This window comes from Vanessa cardui, chromosome 27 (assembly GCF_905220365.1).
Source record: "Vanessa cardui chromosome 27, ilVanCard2.1, whole genome shotgun sequence".
NCBI lineage: Eukaryota > Metazoa > Arthropoda > Insecta > Lepidoptera > Nymphalidae > Vanessa > Vanessa cardui.
In genome coordinates, this window is record NC_061149.1 from 5,775,751 (window position 1) to 5,793,717 (window position 17,967).

At 33.3% G+C, this 17,967-nt stretch overlaps 2 protein-coding genes across 2 annotated transcripts; both read left to right on the forward strand.

Annotated features, from left to right (window-relative positions):
* Positions 1–688: 688 nt before the first annotated feature.
* Positions 689–5,222, forward strand: LOC124541208 (glucose-6-phosphatase 2). The gene is made up of 7 exons (XM_047119079.1): positions 689–846; positions 1,127–1,291; positions 2,215–2,406; positions 2,759–2,889; positions 3,458–3,654; positions 3,785–3,906; positions 4,941–5,222. Exons 1-7 carry the CDS (start codon positions 794–796, stop codon positions 5,167–5,169), a joined length of 1,089 nt encoding a protein of 362 aa, XP_046975035.1. The 5' UTR covers positions 689–793; the 3' UTR covers positions 5,170–5,222.
* Positions 5,223–8,375: 3,153 nt separating this feature from the next.
* On the forward strand, positions 8,376–11,412 carry LOC124540983. Its single transcript, XM_047118755.1, has 3 exons — positions 8,376–8,441; positions 10,295–10,432; positions 11,136–11,412. The coding sequence occupies exons 1-3, from the start codon at positions 8,376–8,378 to the stop codon at positions 11,364–11,366; spliced, it is 435 nt and encodes a 144-aa protein (XP_046974711.1). The 3' UTR covers positions 11,367–11,412.
* The last annotated feature ends 6,555 nt before the right edge of the window (positions 11,413–17,967 follow it).

Below are 17,967 nucleotides of genomic sequence, written 5' to 3' on the forward strand. Positions count from 1 at the left end.
CTCGACACATGTCCACCGTGCCATCCCCCACAATATACTTCCGGTAATTGTTCGTCATGATAACTTCGTCACATTCGTATTATTATTTTTTTCTTAATATCTTACTTATTTATTATATTATAAGTTTAAGTACTTTTAAAGTATATAAATACATTTAGTAAAAATTGTATCCGTCTGATATTACGGACTAACAGAAAATTAACTTGATTAAAGTATTATTCTATATTTATATTTTATTTGTGATATTTATTATATTATTATAATAAATATATCACAAATAAAACATAAATATACAATAATATTTTAAATACATGCTTGAAAAAGTGCAGTAAACTAAAATATTTGAATACTCTATTAAATTAATCTATAAAAGTCTTAAATATAAATAAAATTTAAAAGTAATATTTGTTATTAATTATTTTGTGCTGCTATCTCTTATTTAATAGTATTACACACTAAGGATGTCAGTGGCATCTATGGTCGAATAGAAAAAACTATTGAAATTGATTTAATATTTTAATTATTAAAAATATAATGGTAAGAAGTGAAACATATAATATTTGATTTAAATATAATTTATGCTTAATATATATTTTTTATTTCTTAATTATACCATTTAAATATTGCATCTTTATTTTTTTGCTTATATCTGTAATATGTTATGTCAGTTTGACAGTACAGACCTTACAAGAATTGAAAAGGCCGATTTGTTATGATTTAAATTAATTTTTTTATTAAAATTAATTGATGTGGTTATGTAACAATACATTAAAATTCAATAGATTTCGTAAATATGGAACAGGTCTACGCGCTCGGTGTATCATGCATTGAACTCGTACAATATTGGTAAATAATTTATTTATTATCGCAATATGAATACAATTTTATTTTTTATTCGATTCTAAGAATATTTCATTAACCAAAATTCACGAAACATATTAATTTTACGTTTTATAAAATTACAATTATAAAAGATTATTATGTGAATATTTTCTATGAGTCATTTCAATAGGAATTTAATGTTTACCTACGTGCTATGTTTGTGTTCGTACTTTGGAATCCTTTGCCTGTTCTTTTTTTTTAAATCATTAGGAAGTACTTAATTTTTTATTATTCATAATTAAAGGCTTGGAGACTATGGGGAATATTTCAAATTTGTCAACCACTTCTCAAACCCGCACTATGTTATGGAAGTATTATTCCCGCTCATCACCATACTGGACTCCGTATTTGCCTCTCAGCTGATCGTATGTTTGTCTTTCGGTGGCTGGATGAATGCCGTCATGAAATGGTAAGAGATTTTTTTTTTCTTAATATTAGTACAACTAGAATTTTTTTAAAGCCAAAAAAATATATTAATAGACATCAAATGAATATTCATACACACCAACACACAAACAGTTACTTTTGCAATTTATAAGATTAGTATATATATTTAGATTAAGCATGAGTATCAAAAATTTGGTTGAAAGTATGAATGGAAAATCATTATCATCATAAAATCTAAGATAATAACTGTACTGAAGGATAATATTAATCTATTTATAATATTAAGTATCAAATAAAATGAAAAGCCTCTATTAAATATAGAAGTTTTATGTTTACTTATTAATAGTCAAATTAAACAAAAGGTTTGAAAATAAAATACTATGACCTGAGTAAAAACAATGAAAGAAATTCAGCAGTTTTTTTCACCGATTTACAACTTTATTATTCCCAAAGTGTGCTTTCATGAACACACAAATTATATCTTTTGCATACATTGAACACATTGCTATTTAAACTGTTACAAATTTCCACACAAGAGGGAGTTATTGTTGTAGATAGGAGTAAGTATTTATTCCTTGTAACAACTCACTATTATCTTATTATAACATTAAATATAAATATGTCATATAATAATATTGTGTTTATTATTTATCACAAAGTGGGCTTTTTAGAAGCTTGGTGCTATTTACAAAATATACATATTTTAAATTTAAATAAAATAAAAACATCTAAAATCAAAATATACTTTGTTCAAGTATGCTTTTACAATAACTTTTGAATCATCATTTAACAACTATATTAAGTGAAGCTACCTCTGGTTTGGAAAGCATATTCTACCAAGAAGAACTGGCAAGAAACTCAGTAGTTACTCTTTTCAAAATTTAAAAATACAGTCATGTTAGTTCATTACAATTATGTTATCAAATATAATAAGTTGTGTTTCAGGTGGCTTTTAGAAGACCGTCCATACTGGTGGGTTAGAGAAACAACATTCTATACCAATACAAATCGGCCGCATTTACACCAAACATCCCAAACTTGTGAGACTGGTCCCGGCAGCCCGTCCGGTCACACAACCACTGCTGCATCTGTGCTGATACTAGCTGTGATGTGGATGTCACACATATGTAATGATAGGTATGTTAATTTAATCTGATTTGAGATTGAATATTGGTTGGTCCAACTGATGGCCAATGCTTGATCAACCTTAGAAACAAATAATAAGATATTATTTCCATGTGTCTGTAATTACATTTTCTCATAATGTTTATCTATGTGCATTTGTCACTTCCCATAACTTAGTCCATTTGCCAGACTGCCTACCCTTAAATAAAAAAACAACTTACTCAAATATAGAAAATTAAGAAAATGTTTTAGTTTAAAACATCTGCATTTATTTTTACATATATATAATATACGATTAATATATGTTGTATTGTTTTAGATAAGCTTTTCTCAATGGTATGTTAATTGTTTTCTCAATTTCCAGGAAATGGAATCTTTGGTGGTGGAAATACTTCACGTATCCATTGTTTGGGTTCGCCCTCATATCTGTGATGTTTGCGAGGCTGTTCGTTGCAACACACTTCCCGCATCAATGTTTATTGGGTGCTTTGTTGGGTAAGAAACAATTAACTGTATATGTTGAGACAGGGTTGATGACACCTTTTTCTTTTTTCTTGGGGTGTGAGGGAAGTGCGTTAAGGGGTATTCATGCAATGAGTGGTTTGGCATCTAGATTCTATTTAGAAAAACTGACAAGAAACTTGACAAGGTACTTGGTCTTTTCTACCATTTTAATTACAAAGAGTGTCAGTAAAGTTCAATTACATTTATATTTATGCATAATATAGCGTAGTAATATAGCATAGCTATTAGCATATCCCAATGAAAGTAGGAATAAAGATAAACAAACCTAAGATTCATGCAGTTTGCTAATAACTCATCTATATTAAAAGTTTATGATTAATATATCATTATTTATAATACAATACTAATGCACTTTACTATTTACCCACTATAATTTTACTTTCAAAATAACATTTTCGACGTCCGAAACGCTCTTCACAAATCCATTGAAAATACCATAGACTAATCAAGCTCTCGACCAATGATATCGCGTGAATATGCATCAACTGTTTATATGGATTTTCTTCTCTAATTATAAAATATTATTCAATGTTTTCAGGTCTATTCCTAGCGCCAGCACTCTGTATATACGTGACCGACCCGTTTATATGGCGGTATAGCACGCACGCCACCATGCCAGCAAGCCAGGCGATGATATGGCACGTGGTTTGTGCCATAATCGCCATATTGATTAGTGTCGTCACTTACTACAGCCTTGTGTTATTTGGTATCGATCCACACTACACGGTTAAGTTGGTGAGTGTTCATTTTGATTTTGTTTGCTAAATTAGTTTTCCAATAAGTCGGTACAAGTTCTTAGATTTGAGGTTAGGCTCTGATGTGATTTTTTTCTTTGAAATTAATATGAATTTATTTTATTTTCCAGGCGTTCCGCTGGTGCGAGGCCCCGGACAACATCCACGTGTCGACGACGCCGATGTTCGCCCTCGTGCAGTGCACCGCCAACCTGCTCGGCTGCGCGCTGAGCGTGTCGCCCGCCCTCGCCGAGTGAGTACGCTGCAGTGCGCCTCGCTCTAGCGCGTGACGTCACCGCCCTCGTGCAGTGCACCGCCAACCTGCTCGGCTGCGCGCTGAGCGTGTCGCCCGCCCTCGCCGAGTGAGTACGCTGCAGTGCGCCTCGCTCTAGCGCGTGACGTCACCGCCCTCGTGCAGTGCACCGCCAACCTGCTCGGCTGCGCGCTGAGCGTGTCGCCCGCCCTCGCCGAGTGAGTACGCTGCAGTGCGCCTCGCTCTAGCTCGTGACGTCACCGCCCTCGTGCAGTGCACCGCCAACCTGCTCGGCTGCGCGCTGAGCGTGTCGCCCGCCCTCGCCGAGTGAGTACGCTGCAGTGCGCCTCGCTCTAGCTCGTGACGTCACCGCCCTCGTGCAGTGCACCGCCAACCTGCTCGGCTGCGCGCTGAGCGTGTCGCCCGCCCTCGCCGAGTGAGTACGCTGCAGTGCGCCTCGCTCTAGCGCGTGACGTCACCGCCCTCGTGCAGTGCACCGCCAACCTGCTCGGCTGCGCGCTGAGCGTGTCGCCCGCCCTCGCCGAGTGAGTACGCTGCAGTGCGCCTCGCTCTAGCGCGTGACGTCACCGCCCTCGTGCAGTGCACCGCCAACCTGCTCGGCTGCGCGCTGAGCGTGTCGCCCGCCCTCGCCGAGTGAGTACGCTGCAGTGCGCCTCGCTCTAGCGCGTGACGTCACCGCCCTCAAACCGATCATTAGCAGAGATATTTCCTCATCAAGTGATCGTTGCTGTCATCTAACTGTATCATAGAACTAAAATTGCAGAACCATCAGTCTAAGTAACATTAATTTATGTAATCTACCATTAAACATCATGGTAGCAGTGTTTCCGATATCCGAGCATAGTAAGTCATTGTAGTGACAGGAACAAGGGGCGTTACATCCTGATACAATAGATTGAGTTTGAATAGAATAGATTATCCTTCTTATTGCCGATATATTTGGAGTGTCGCATGGAGTTTGTTATAAAAAATAATCCAATAATGTAAAAATGACAAAACATGTTTTCTTACAGGTACCGTCACAACACAAAGAACAGATCGCTTATAATATCGATATTCGCTACCGCAGCATCGATATACGCTTTCAAACAACTCGAGGAGAACATCCCTAGAGCTAGCGCGTTTAAGTTCTATATGTTACAATTTATATTAAACATGGCAAGACCGGCTTTGTTACTGAGATTGGTTCCAGCACTATCTCTGTGGCCATACTCTGGTCAAATTAAACAAAAAGTTAATTAATTAAAGCTTTAGGCACACAAGATAGATTAAAAACGAAGCTTCCATTAAAAAAAAAAGAATGTTTTAAAGCTTAGAATGTCACAAAAATTATTAAGTACCACTTATAAACAATTTTTTTTTTGTATAGTTTTCTTTATAAATTGACAATAGTCTGTTAGACTACTGAAAGTTTTACACAGAATACATAAAAAATGGTATTTGAAATAAATTAAAAAAAAAATTAAAGGTTAAAGTGTTAACAAAAACAATTAACCCTATGAATAAAAAAATATTTGACAATTATCTAAAACTAAGCAAAGTTTAGTTCCTTTACTAAAAAAGTTATAACAAAAAAATAAATTTGACTAAAAGTATTTCATAGACATTATACTAATATCTGAAATTATTTGAGGACTATGTAAGTGGGGAACAGCACATACATTTGCGCACATACACAAGCACACACACACAAGCCTGTGCATTTAAGGTCCATTCTCGTGGTCTCGAGTAAGCTTAGCTCCTAGACCTTAGGGTCAAAATTCAAGGTCAATATTTAATCCTAAGTTACAGTACGTAACGTTTACTTAAATAATTTTCGACGTAAGATTTCAATACTGTGTTTCAGGGGCGTTATTATTATTAACTAATATTATAAATGTGAAAGTATAGTAAGACACAACTTAGTTGTCGCATCGGCAAAATTCGTAAAACCGATCACATCCGAATTGAGTACGCCATCCCAAATTATCAATATTAATTTCTCATGCGAATATGATCTTTGCATAAACGTAATAATTTGTAATATCATATGACCTAATATATTCGTCAATTTGACGCGTCGGTTAACATGCACTTGCTTTCTCTGACGCGTGAATCTATAGCGACGAATAGCGTCGAATAGCGCGATAGGGAGCTGTTTCTATTGGTCGTGTTAATCGGCAGTAATCGGTTTTATTTTCATTCCATTGCATTTTCCGATGATACATCTAATTTGTGTCGTGCTATAACTCTATCTGTAACCACTATACCGAATTTGATGAAATTTGGTGTGACGCAAAATTGAGCTCTAAGAAAGGACATAGGCTACTTATTTTGCCTGACAATCAAGCCCCAAAATGCGAACGAAGCCGTAAGCTTTAACCAGTTTTTTTTTTAATATATGGCAATATGATTATAGGTTACACACGGTATGCCTTAATTATGCCTTATTAAATGAATAAGTGTATGATTTTTGGTGGTTTTGTTATGGTTTCTTATATTTTTAAAATAGATAATACAAATTATTTGTAATTTATTCTAGAATAATCTTCTTGCAATATTACACAAGTGATATAACTCTTAGGGAAATTATAGTAAAATTTTTAGTATAGATGGCGTTACAGTCGGAATGGGGGCTTGTTATATCATTAATGTAATACAGGGGGTATAAATGAAATACCCCCTAAGGGAGTAGATTGCGAACTGTGACGCTTTTATTCCATTTTTAATTTTATATAATTGTTTTTATTTTATTTTTTTTAATTCTAATCGCACATATGTTATTTATGATTGATTGATTATTTAGTCTGTTGTTGGAGCTTGAAGAGGTGGGGTTAGGGGGGTTTTAATGGATAATATGACATAATAGTATGTTAAATGGCATGAACGCTTATACGCTGTCATTACACCATGAAATGTTTGTTTCTATTTAATTTTGTAAGTGCTGAAAAAGAGTATGCTTACAAACGATATAGAGCTGTCTTTAAGCTATTGGAGGGCCTTTGCATATAATGGGGCCCTCATATGACTTTGACAGAACACCTTGTTAGAATTGATAAATAATGTATACAAGGTTTATAGATTTATTTTTGTTGTGATTTGGTATCAATATCAAAATAAACTTTATTCAAGTGGGCTTTTACAAGCACTTTTGAACCGTCAATTAACAATTAAGTGAAGCTACCACCGGTTCCGAAAGTAGATTCTACCGAGAATAACCGGCAAGAAACTCAGTAGTTACTCTTTTTCAACATTTAAAAATATCATATGCCAAGGTATATATAAGGGCTTCGTTGTCAAGTCGTGACAACGAAGCCCAACGAAGTCGAAAGGCGCTTGTAACAGCTAACTAATCAATCAATCAGAAATTTGAAGATATTCCTATGTTTTTTTTTGTTTTTCTTACAATTTTCTGTGATACATTAACGCTAAACCAAATGTTGAATAATATTTATGTTGATAATTAAATAGCAATGAATTATTGAGTGTTTTATTGTCTTGCTATAATTCCAAAACCGTTATAAAATAAAGAATTTAAAAAAATCCTATACCAGAAATGGTAAGCTTGTTTTAAATATTAGCCCATATCAAAACAATTTTATTCAAGTAAACTTCACAATAAACCGTTTTTGAATCGTCGATATGATTAAATACCATCGTTTCGGAAAGCAGTCTGAGATGTTCTTTTCAAAAAAAAGAAAAGAAAAAATTGTGCACTTAACAATAATTAGTGTCCTGTGATGGAAACGAGTCTAAATCTAGGCGTTTTATTTACTATAAAGTACTCTAAATAAGTTTTATTATTAATTTAGTCTGATTAAAATTTTGCAAATGGTGAATTGTATATAGTATGATCGACTATTAACTAAACTACAACATACACTTGGTGGTAAGTCTTTATGCAAGCCGGCTGTGTGTTGTTACCTACCTAGACGGGGTAGGTACCATCGACTCATCAGATATTATTCTACCGCCAAACAACAGTATTTGGTATTGTTGTGTTCCGTTTTGAAGGGTGAGTGAGCCAGTGTAACTACAGGCACAAGGGACATAACATCTTAGTTCACAAGGTTGGTGGCAGATTGGCGATGTAAGGAATAGTTAATATTTCTCACAGCGTCATTGTCTATGGGCGATGGTGACCACTTACCATCAGGCCCATATGCTTGTCCACCAACCTATACCATAAAAAAAAGAAAGAGGAATCAATTCGACCGTACTTTTTTTAAGGTACTGTATATTTTTTTATTAATGAACTTGACGAATGCCTCTAATCCAACACGCGGCACTTCATTCGATTTTAATTAAGATCGCTATTTGATAAGGTTTACCGCGAATATGAATGTGGAGAAAATCAAATAAATAATTTATCAGCCACTCGAGATTGGGTCGTATTATTTTATTAAATAGTGATTTTGTTTTTTTTTTGGTATTATTTGATTGTCTTCGTTTGGGAAACGTCGTACATGATGTTTTTCGGCGAGAAGTTATTGAAATCGGAGAACAATTTCTCGTCGTCCGATTTACTTCAGTATGTAAGTATGGGTTTTCATTTAAAAGTTCTTTGACGATGATTTAAAAAATATCAATATCATAAAGTTTGGGTAGCTACGATTTGCTTTATGAACAAAGCATGAAGACAATGCTAATCAGCGGAAAGTATAATGTATTCCAAAATGTGGATGTAGGAAAAAAAGATAACAAACCTTAGTACGTAAAATTGACACGATATAATTGGTCGCTAGCTTGATTAGTCTATGATATTTCCTATGGACTGTGTTTTGAATGTTGACGAAACTGTTATCGGAATTTTAAAAGTTAAATTAAAGTGGATATAAGTAGTTAAATGTAGTTAATAATATGTATGTATGTATTTTTATAAATAAAGGTATACTAATCATAAACTCTTAGTAGTGCTCGCTATAACTGATTTACTAGCAAATCGCATGAAATTAGCGGTAGCTCGAGGCTATCTAGTCTGCCGTCTTCCATTAGGGTCGACCTAAAAGCGGCATGTAGGATATGCTCACGCATCAACGGCCCTAGTTTTACGTCCTATTTTCAGGATCTAGGTGTTGGGGGTAACCTGCTACTGTTCTTCCATCTTGGCTAGTATTTTGCATTGTTTCTTCAACTCAGTCACACTAACGGGACTCCGATAACGTCTAGTTTAGTGCGAACGTACGTAGTTGGACGAGGTATTCCCACTTGTTTAGTGGGACCAACATAACCCACGAAGCAGTTAGGGGTCGCTAGCGCATGCTGCCTTGTCGTTGCTGCGAGGTTCAATGGGCATAGCGTAAGATAGGAGTAGAACTGGATTTGGCGGTTAGAAGCCCTGGGGCCACAAAGGAGCGAAGCTTATGTAACAGAGTAGAAGTTCTTACTTATAATTTTACAAATATATTTGAACAGTGACATATCTGTCATTCTTAACACGTGGGAACCTCTATTGTGCGGGCCCCTCTCTTATAGAGGCCTCAGAGCAGTTGCACCATTTGCCCCTCCTAAATCTGGCTCTGGATACAGGTACATATCAAGGACATGAGTTACAGGTCGATTACTTTAATAATATTTGAATGCTAGCAATTTATATCATAAATGTATTTGAAATTAAAAATAACAAGGGGACTTTTATTACAGTTATTTAATACGGGATATTTACCATATGTTTTATTGAGACTCGTACAGTGGCGTAAATAGGGCGGTGCCACCAGTGCCCAGGCACAGGGCGTAGACTTTCGGGGGCGCGAGAATAGAGAGACTGGGCAGGACTATTGTTTCCTCAATAGATTCCGCTGAGCCCCTAGTACTCGATTCCACTACAAAGGTACTTACATCGCGCTCATTTTATTAGCAGCGCACGAGCGTATTTGTGTTTAGTGTTTATCGTTAATGGGCAACGCATTCAGAGTAGTGAACCTGCGTTTAAGTTTTAGTGAGTGAGGCAGTAAAATAAGTAAAGGGTCTGCCTAAATAGGGCGCGGTTATAGAAGCTCGCACAGGGCGCTGAAAAGGCTATTTACGGCACTGGACTCGTGAACAAGACATTCGTAGATAATGTCGAAATATCGAGCTCCACCAAAAAATAAAAAAAAATATGCTAAATATCCAGTATTAAATAACTGTAATAATAAAAATAACCATAATGTTGTCTAAAATTTTCGCGATTATTACACATTTAAATAAAACTAATTATAACGGATAAATCGCGTATATTAATTACGTTCGTAATTAATATACAGTTTGCAGTGTTCGTGGTCACGGGTAGACTACCCGTGACCACGAACACTGCAAAGTGCTCGAAACGTCGGGATGTTTTAAAAATAATTAATATACGTAATAACCATGTTTATTTAAAAATCTTAAAAAAATACTTTTTTCTTAGATCGGAACTTTGATCAAGGAGTCCAAGTTTCAGCAGCGTCGAGGATCCATCAACACCAACTACGGATGGTTGAAGTCCAGGAATCCGTTGGATGAAGAAGATTGTGGATTGGAGAAATATAACAATACGATTTTGAAAGTTAGTACATATATTAAAATGTATGATTTCTAGAATTTTCTTATTCTTTTATTATTGTATTATTAACTAACTAAATTATGATGATTTAGTATCGCTAGTTTTCAAGATTAAATTATTTTTGACTGCCATGCCGTACGTCCATTAGGACCAGTGGAAGATTTACAAATCTGCCGCTATTGGCTAGTAGGCTATTCAATTTTTGCCGCTCCTACTTTTTTTTTGCAACATTTCTGATTTGTGTACTATCGTCCTCATTACATCGGTTTTTTCCGATATTAGTATAATTATAAACTAGGTGATATTTCTGTCAGTTACTAGATTATTTTTCCAACCCGCTATGTAGTGACGAGTATACGGATTACGGACGTAATGTGTAAACACGTTAAATTATAAGTTATATATATAATACATATAATTATAAGGTTTTTTTTAATTTCTGTAAGATGATAAAAAAATTGTGCTAAATTTGCCGCCCCTCTAAATCTGCCACCATAGGCTCCAGCCTACTTAGCCTAATGGTAAATCCGCCACTGATTAGGACAAAGGAATCTTCGCAGGTCATAATGAGCACGTAACAATATCGATATAAATAAGTCGTACCAAAATAAATAATAAATTGCCTTTTTTTACCGTGTATTTATTTTTGATTTTATTAACTTTATTTATTATTAATAATTAACAAGACTGTGTATACAACTTGCAGCTGACTTCACAGTCTCGGGCCGCCATTGCTGTCAAACTTGACAGATTAGCTGATGAATCAAACATTCTGCCAAGTGACATTATGAAATTGTTTACGAAGCTTCTAGACGAAGAAGAAAACATTCAGCTGTTAGAACGAAACGTCAAGATTGTTAAAGAGAGAGGGAAGATATGTAAAACAAATCCTAAATGTGACAAGAGACGATCAAGCCTTTCTTTTATATTCAAATAAATTATGTATTTTTTTTATACAAATATATAAAAGCACGTAAATATTTTTTTTTATTTGCTTAAACTTTAAGCTTTGAAATAATAGATATTCTTGTGTTTCTCTAAATATCTGTTTCTCTTTGAGAGTATTTAAGTATATAAAATTATATAATGGTCGTAATTGTTATTGTATTAAGTAGATCAGATAATTATTATCACAACATTTAATCAACATTAACGTAATCATAATAAATTCATATTTTATGTTAATTAGTTGCAGGCAATTAAAAAAATACTTCAATGTACTAGATCTGCTTACGCCGTACGTTCTAAAATCAACAACAGCCTGTAAATTTCCCACTGCTGGGCTAAGGCCTCCTCTCTCTTTGAGGAGAAGATTTGGAACATTTTATATCACGCTGTTCCAATGCGGGTTGGTGGAATACACATGTGATGTTTTACTTCACCGCCGAGCACGAGATGAATTAAAAACACAAAAAAGCACATGAATATTCAGTGGTGCTCATCTGAGTTTGAACCCGCAATCATTGGTTAAGATGCACGCATTCTAACCACTGGGCCATCTCGGCTCTAATTATATTCCGTAAATAATTAGGTTCCGTACAAAATAAAATGCCAGCAGCTATTAATAGCTACGTCATTCCATGAAAAAAAAGCAATTTATTTAATATTACTGAGTCGTTAAATCTCAATGTATTCCGTACAAAAGTAGATATACGTCGACTTAATTGGATAAATTGAACAAAAACAATGCGTCCGCTTCGCTCTGAATCTTGTTTTTTTTTTATTGCAAAATGGATCTTGACAGTTGACATTTCCCGCCTAAAAGTATTTAAGTATTTTTACTCTGTAAATAGAATTGCATTGTGTGGGTTTGTATGTCGAATTTTTAGAGTAATTATATTAACAGACATTTTAAACTTTGCCGTTTCGTAAATTCAAATCGTTTATAAAAAATACATTAAAAAAGGCGTATTACTCGATATAAGATTTTGTAGATGATAAAAAGGCGTGGAATTAATACCTGTTGACTTCCAGGCAGGATATATTAATTTAAATAATTGTATTAACTAACATGACTTTGTATTTTTTAAATGTTGAAAAAGAGTAACTACTGAGTTTCTTGCAGGTTCTTCTCGGTAGAATCTACTTTCCGAACCGATGGTAGCTTCACCTAATTGTAAATTGACGATTCAAAAGTGCTTGTAAAAGCCCACTTGAATAAAGTTTATTTTGATTTTATCTGTATTTTGTATTAGAGTAAAAGAAGGTATAAAATTTTGTAAGAAACAAAATGCTTTGTGTCAAATTAAATTGCTTATTAGTCTATCGTCAAAAGCGGTGTAAAGCGGAACAATTTTTCAATTTTTTTATATATATAACCTTACAAGAAATATGTTCAATTAATTTTAAAAGGCAACCGATTTTAAGACTAGCAATTTTGAATTTAAATGATTTTGAAGGTTATATGTTATCAAGGGACAAAATGTAAATTACAGATAATAAATATATCATTAATAGGCAAATGGACTATGATAGTCAGCCTTGTCTATAGATATTAGAGTCGTCAAATTGTAACCATTCCTTTACATCACCCATGGTAACTAAAGTGTTATGTCCCTTGTACATGTAGTGACACCGGCTCACTCATCTATCAAACCGAAACACAACACTACCAATATTGCTGTTTAGTGGTGATTTAGGGGAAGATAACTGGGGCATTTGCCCTGGAACCTTCCCAAGGGCCCCAGCAATAGAGTCTCCGACAACAATTTTAATGTAATACTTTCTGTATATTTATGTTTATTGTTAATAGATATAGATAAATATTATAATTACTATTTTGAAGGTTGGTATTTTTACAAACCTGATAATTGTCAAACCTAACTGACGGAAACGAAAATATTCAAATAATATTTTTTTTCTTTTAATTATTTTTTTTTCTAAGTCAATAACCTTTATTCAAAATGGAAGTGTTTACACTTTCTTATATTACCTCAGACCTGAGAAGAATCGGCGAAAGAAACTCAGCGGGATCTATTTTTTTTATAATATCAATTTACAATATACAATAATAAACATATTTTTGTTATTTGAAACAGCCTGGAGGCGATCTTATCAATTATGATTCGGGCCATTCCATTCTGGCCTCGGGGTCTCCAACTTAAATCTGGTTCCGTACTTGGGTACTTACCAACAAGTTATATAAATATTACCAAGCAAAGTCGCAACTTATTCTTGTTTACATATAATGGCCGGTCGTGTAATCATAAATACAGTCACCGATGTACAAACTTACAAATATAAATAATGAAAACGATTTAATATATGGGATACTTACGTCATGTACCAATTTGTATTTATTTCGTGGGATGTTTTTTAAATGGCAACACTGATATATATTATTAAAATAAATACAACATATAATTCATTTGTTATTGCATTAATTTATATATCTTAAGATTCGGGGTAAGAAAAGGTTTTTATTTTCTATTTTTGTATTTTCGTGTGCTCAGTATGAGCGATAATCTACTTTACCGATCGAGAATGACATATTGCGTCGCAATGATTTGACGTTTAGATTCAAAAGGCACTAAGAGCTTATGACTTGATAAAGGAATGAATTTGAAAACTGACGAAGGTTTTCTTACTCTGACTGTACAAATGAATTTTTAATATTATTAAGCTCTTAAAACAGGTTTTTTTAATAACAAATTATTTTTTCATGTCTAAGGCTCATATTAATTCAGGTTACGCTCGAAATATTCAAATATTTTTTGTTTGACTTATTGTAATTAATGAAATAGGAAATCATTTGTTTATTATTATAACTCCCAATACAACGTCCTTAATTAAAACGTACAGAAATCGTATTGGTAATGTATGACAATTTAAATTTTAGTAATTAATGCTACATAGGCTAATGGCATTGAAAGTGTTTTTTATAAGTAATTATAGTATGACACAACTTAGATGTAGCATCGGCAAAATTCGTAAAACCGATCACATCCGACATAAGTACGCTAGCCCAAATTATCAATATTTATTTCTCATGTATAAATAATGTTTAAACAAACGTAATAACTTGTAATATCGTATGACATAATATATTTGTCAATTTGACACGTCGATTTACATGGACGCTTTCTCGGGTTGAACTGACGCGAGAATCTATAGCGACGAATAGCGTCGAATCGCGCGATAGGGAGCTATTTCTATTGGTTGTATAAATCGGCAGTAATCGGTTTTATTGAATTTGTCGATGCTACATCTAAGTTATGTTGTATTGAATTTATATCGATTTTTTTTTTAATTAAACCTTTTTAAATTATCTGTCTTTGATCTAAATTATTTCGACGTTGGGTATGTTTTTCATACGACATATTAAAAAAAAATTATAAATGACACGCAGATAAAAATCAAAACAAAGTGTTGATGTTATTATCTTGATCTTATATTGAAATAAAGTCTGAAATCTGATAATCGAAGGCGTATCAGTGAAACTTTATTGTACTGGCTTTAAAATATGAATACTTTTTTAAGCGAATTATCGTTAATTAATTCAATAAATTAATTCAAATCAATAGATCCAGAGGTACAACTCCTTTATTATTATTTTTTAAAATTGCTCTGTCACGGTCAAACAGCTGATACGCGATGAACTTCCATAGAAGGACTATATAGGATGGATAGGGTTTTATACCCAAAACCGACCAAGCCCTACAACGTAGGAAAAACCTTGGGCTAAAAGCAGCTTAATAAAACATTTAAAAATATATTTGTCTATTCCTTAGACACTGGAATCCTAACTCAATTAAAAACAATAAAAAGCTTTAAAAACTAGATTATATTAATAATGCTAGTAATATAATTAAACATTGTTTCGTTGCAAAAAATAGTTATATAAATTAACAAAAGAAGATCACAGAACATTCGATTTTACACATTACTTTTTCTATTTAAATATTGTAATAAAAAGGTTTTATATGTAAAGAAATAATGTTAATTAAAATTGAATTTATAGATACAGAAATTATTAAAATTAAAATCGCAGGCTAGAACAATATTTAATTAAAACAGCTTTTAAACCATCTATTGACCCTTATATAGGTACCACCATTAAATATTCAACCGCCAAACAGTAACACATAATGATGAGGTTGGTTGCCAAAGTTGGTGACGGATTGGCTGGTCGTTGTGTGGTCAGTCTGTAGGGTCACCACTTTACCAGATGGATATTAGTCCATTTACGTATATGTGCATATAATAAAGAAGTAAAAGTATTGCATTTAAATATCTTAGACAGATTTTGATGTAATTCTCCTTGAATTGAAAATAATATATTGAACGATAAAGAAATCTCGCTCAACATAATCGCCGTTTATAAAATTATATTTGTATATGTAGGCTGTATGTTTTAATGTTTATTGAGTTGCTCTGGTATTTATTTGCTATGACGTTGTTTCAATTTTATGCAACATTATATTTTTCTTTTTTTTGACATTGACATTTTGTGGCGTCTTTCATAAAAAAATGTTTTTTTTTTGACCAACGGACGATTAATTCGGCCTATATTTTTTTACTTGTCACATTTTACAATATATATATATATATATATATATATATATATCCTATTTTATACACCGAACAAGTTACAAAAGAATAAAGGTGTGCCTTAATACTTTCAATCCTTTGACTTAAATACATAAATAAAAAAAATACTTTGCAATTATAGTTGTCCCATCAGACCACAGATAATAGATTAATCATAATCTCTGTCTCTGCTCTTAAATATGTAAACTTTTGTCAGTAATGCGACTAATGTAAAGACCGAATACCGGCTGACCATAAAAACAACTTCCGCTAATTTGCATCACTAATTGAACTGGACAACTTAATATGAACTTGGAATACTTTAAGAGAGAGATCTTTGCTTAAGATAGTTAGTATAGTACGATAGTATACATAGTATATATTTATAGTACGACACAACTTAGATGCAGTTTCAGCAAATTCAATAAAACCGATTATTGCCGATTTACACAACCAATAGAAATAGCTCCCTATCGCGCTATTCGTCGCTATAGATTCGACAGTTCAACCCGAGAAAGCAAGTGCATGTAAATCGACGTGTCAAATTGATGAATATATTAGGTCATATGATATTACAATTTATCACGTTTGTGTATAGATCCTATTCACATAAGAAACAAATATTGACAATTTGGGATAGCTTACTTAATTCGGATGTGATCAGTTTTACGAATTTGCCGATGCTACATCTAAGTTGTGCCGTAATATAATTAGTTATTTGTACAAACATAAAGATATGAACTTTAAATAAACAAAACAAAGATATTTCAGTATTTTATTTATAATGGTAACAATAAAAAAAATTAGCGGTATTTTAGTTGTTCGGTGTTACCAGAAATAGTTTTTCATTGCAACAGCATTGCGTAATAATAAACTGGTTATTAATAAGAAATAGTAATTGTTATTATGATAAAAATAAATTCTCACATATTTACCATTGCAACACTTACAAATTTAAAAGTTTAATTATACATACAGTTGCTTTATATGTTTACAATAATATTATGTATAATCACAATAATATGGATCATTTTGAAAGAAAAGATGACAAACTGTTTGGACACGAGAATGAAAGATAAGGTAATAACAATATCTATCTTCGCGAAGTTAATACAGCTAAGAGCTGAGATGGCCGAGTGGTTAGAACGAGTGCATCTTAACCGATGATTGCGGGTTCAAACCCAGGCAAGCACCACTATATGCATGTGCTTAATTTGTGTTTATAATTAATCTCGTGCTCGGCGGTGAAGCAAATCATCGTGAGGAAACCTGCATGTGTCTAATTTCATTGAAATTCTGCCACATGTGAATATGTTCTAAACCCTCTCCTTAATGAAAGAGGAGGCCTTATCTCAGCAGTGGGAAATTTACAGCCTGTTACTTTAATTTACTTTTTTTAAGATTCCACAGCAATTTTTAATATTAGTTCAGGATCCAATTATTTTGAGATCATTAGATTGAGTATCTATAATTTACAGAATGCATACTCTGTAATTAAAAGTGTCTCTATTATGACAACGGGAACTCAGTGATGAACCTATCCTAACGGATCCTAATGAACAACAGTGATATATATATATGATATATATATGATATATATATAATTAGTACTTTAAATCATTTTAGATCCTTGCCTATTCCAAACAGACCCTCTTTTCACTTTTCCCCAATTACTGCTAATGACGTTAAGGCCAACATCCTTGCAATAAGATCCGATGCCACGGGATGTGATGGAATCAACCGTAGATTGATACTTGCTGTGTTAGATTATGTTCTCCCTATATTATTTCACATTTTCAATTTCTCCCTTGACCATAACGAATTCCCTTCCACTTGGCGTTTAGCTTATATCCTTCCTATTCCCAAAAATAAAAATCCCACATCTTTCTCTCACTTTCGTCCAATATCTATCCTTCAATTTCTGTCTAAAGTGTTAAAACGTATTGTCCATCTTCAATTAACAAAGTATCTAGCAGAGTACAATGTACTCTCTGATTTCCAATCAGGAT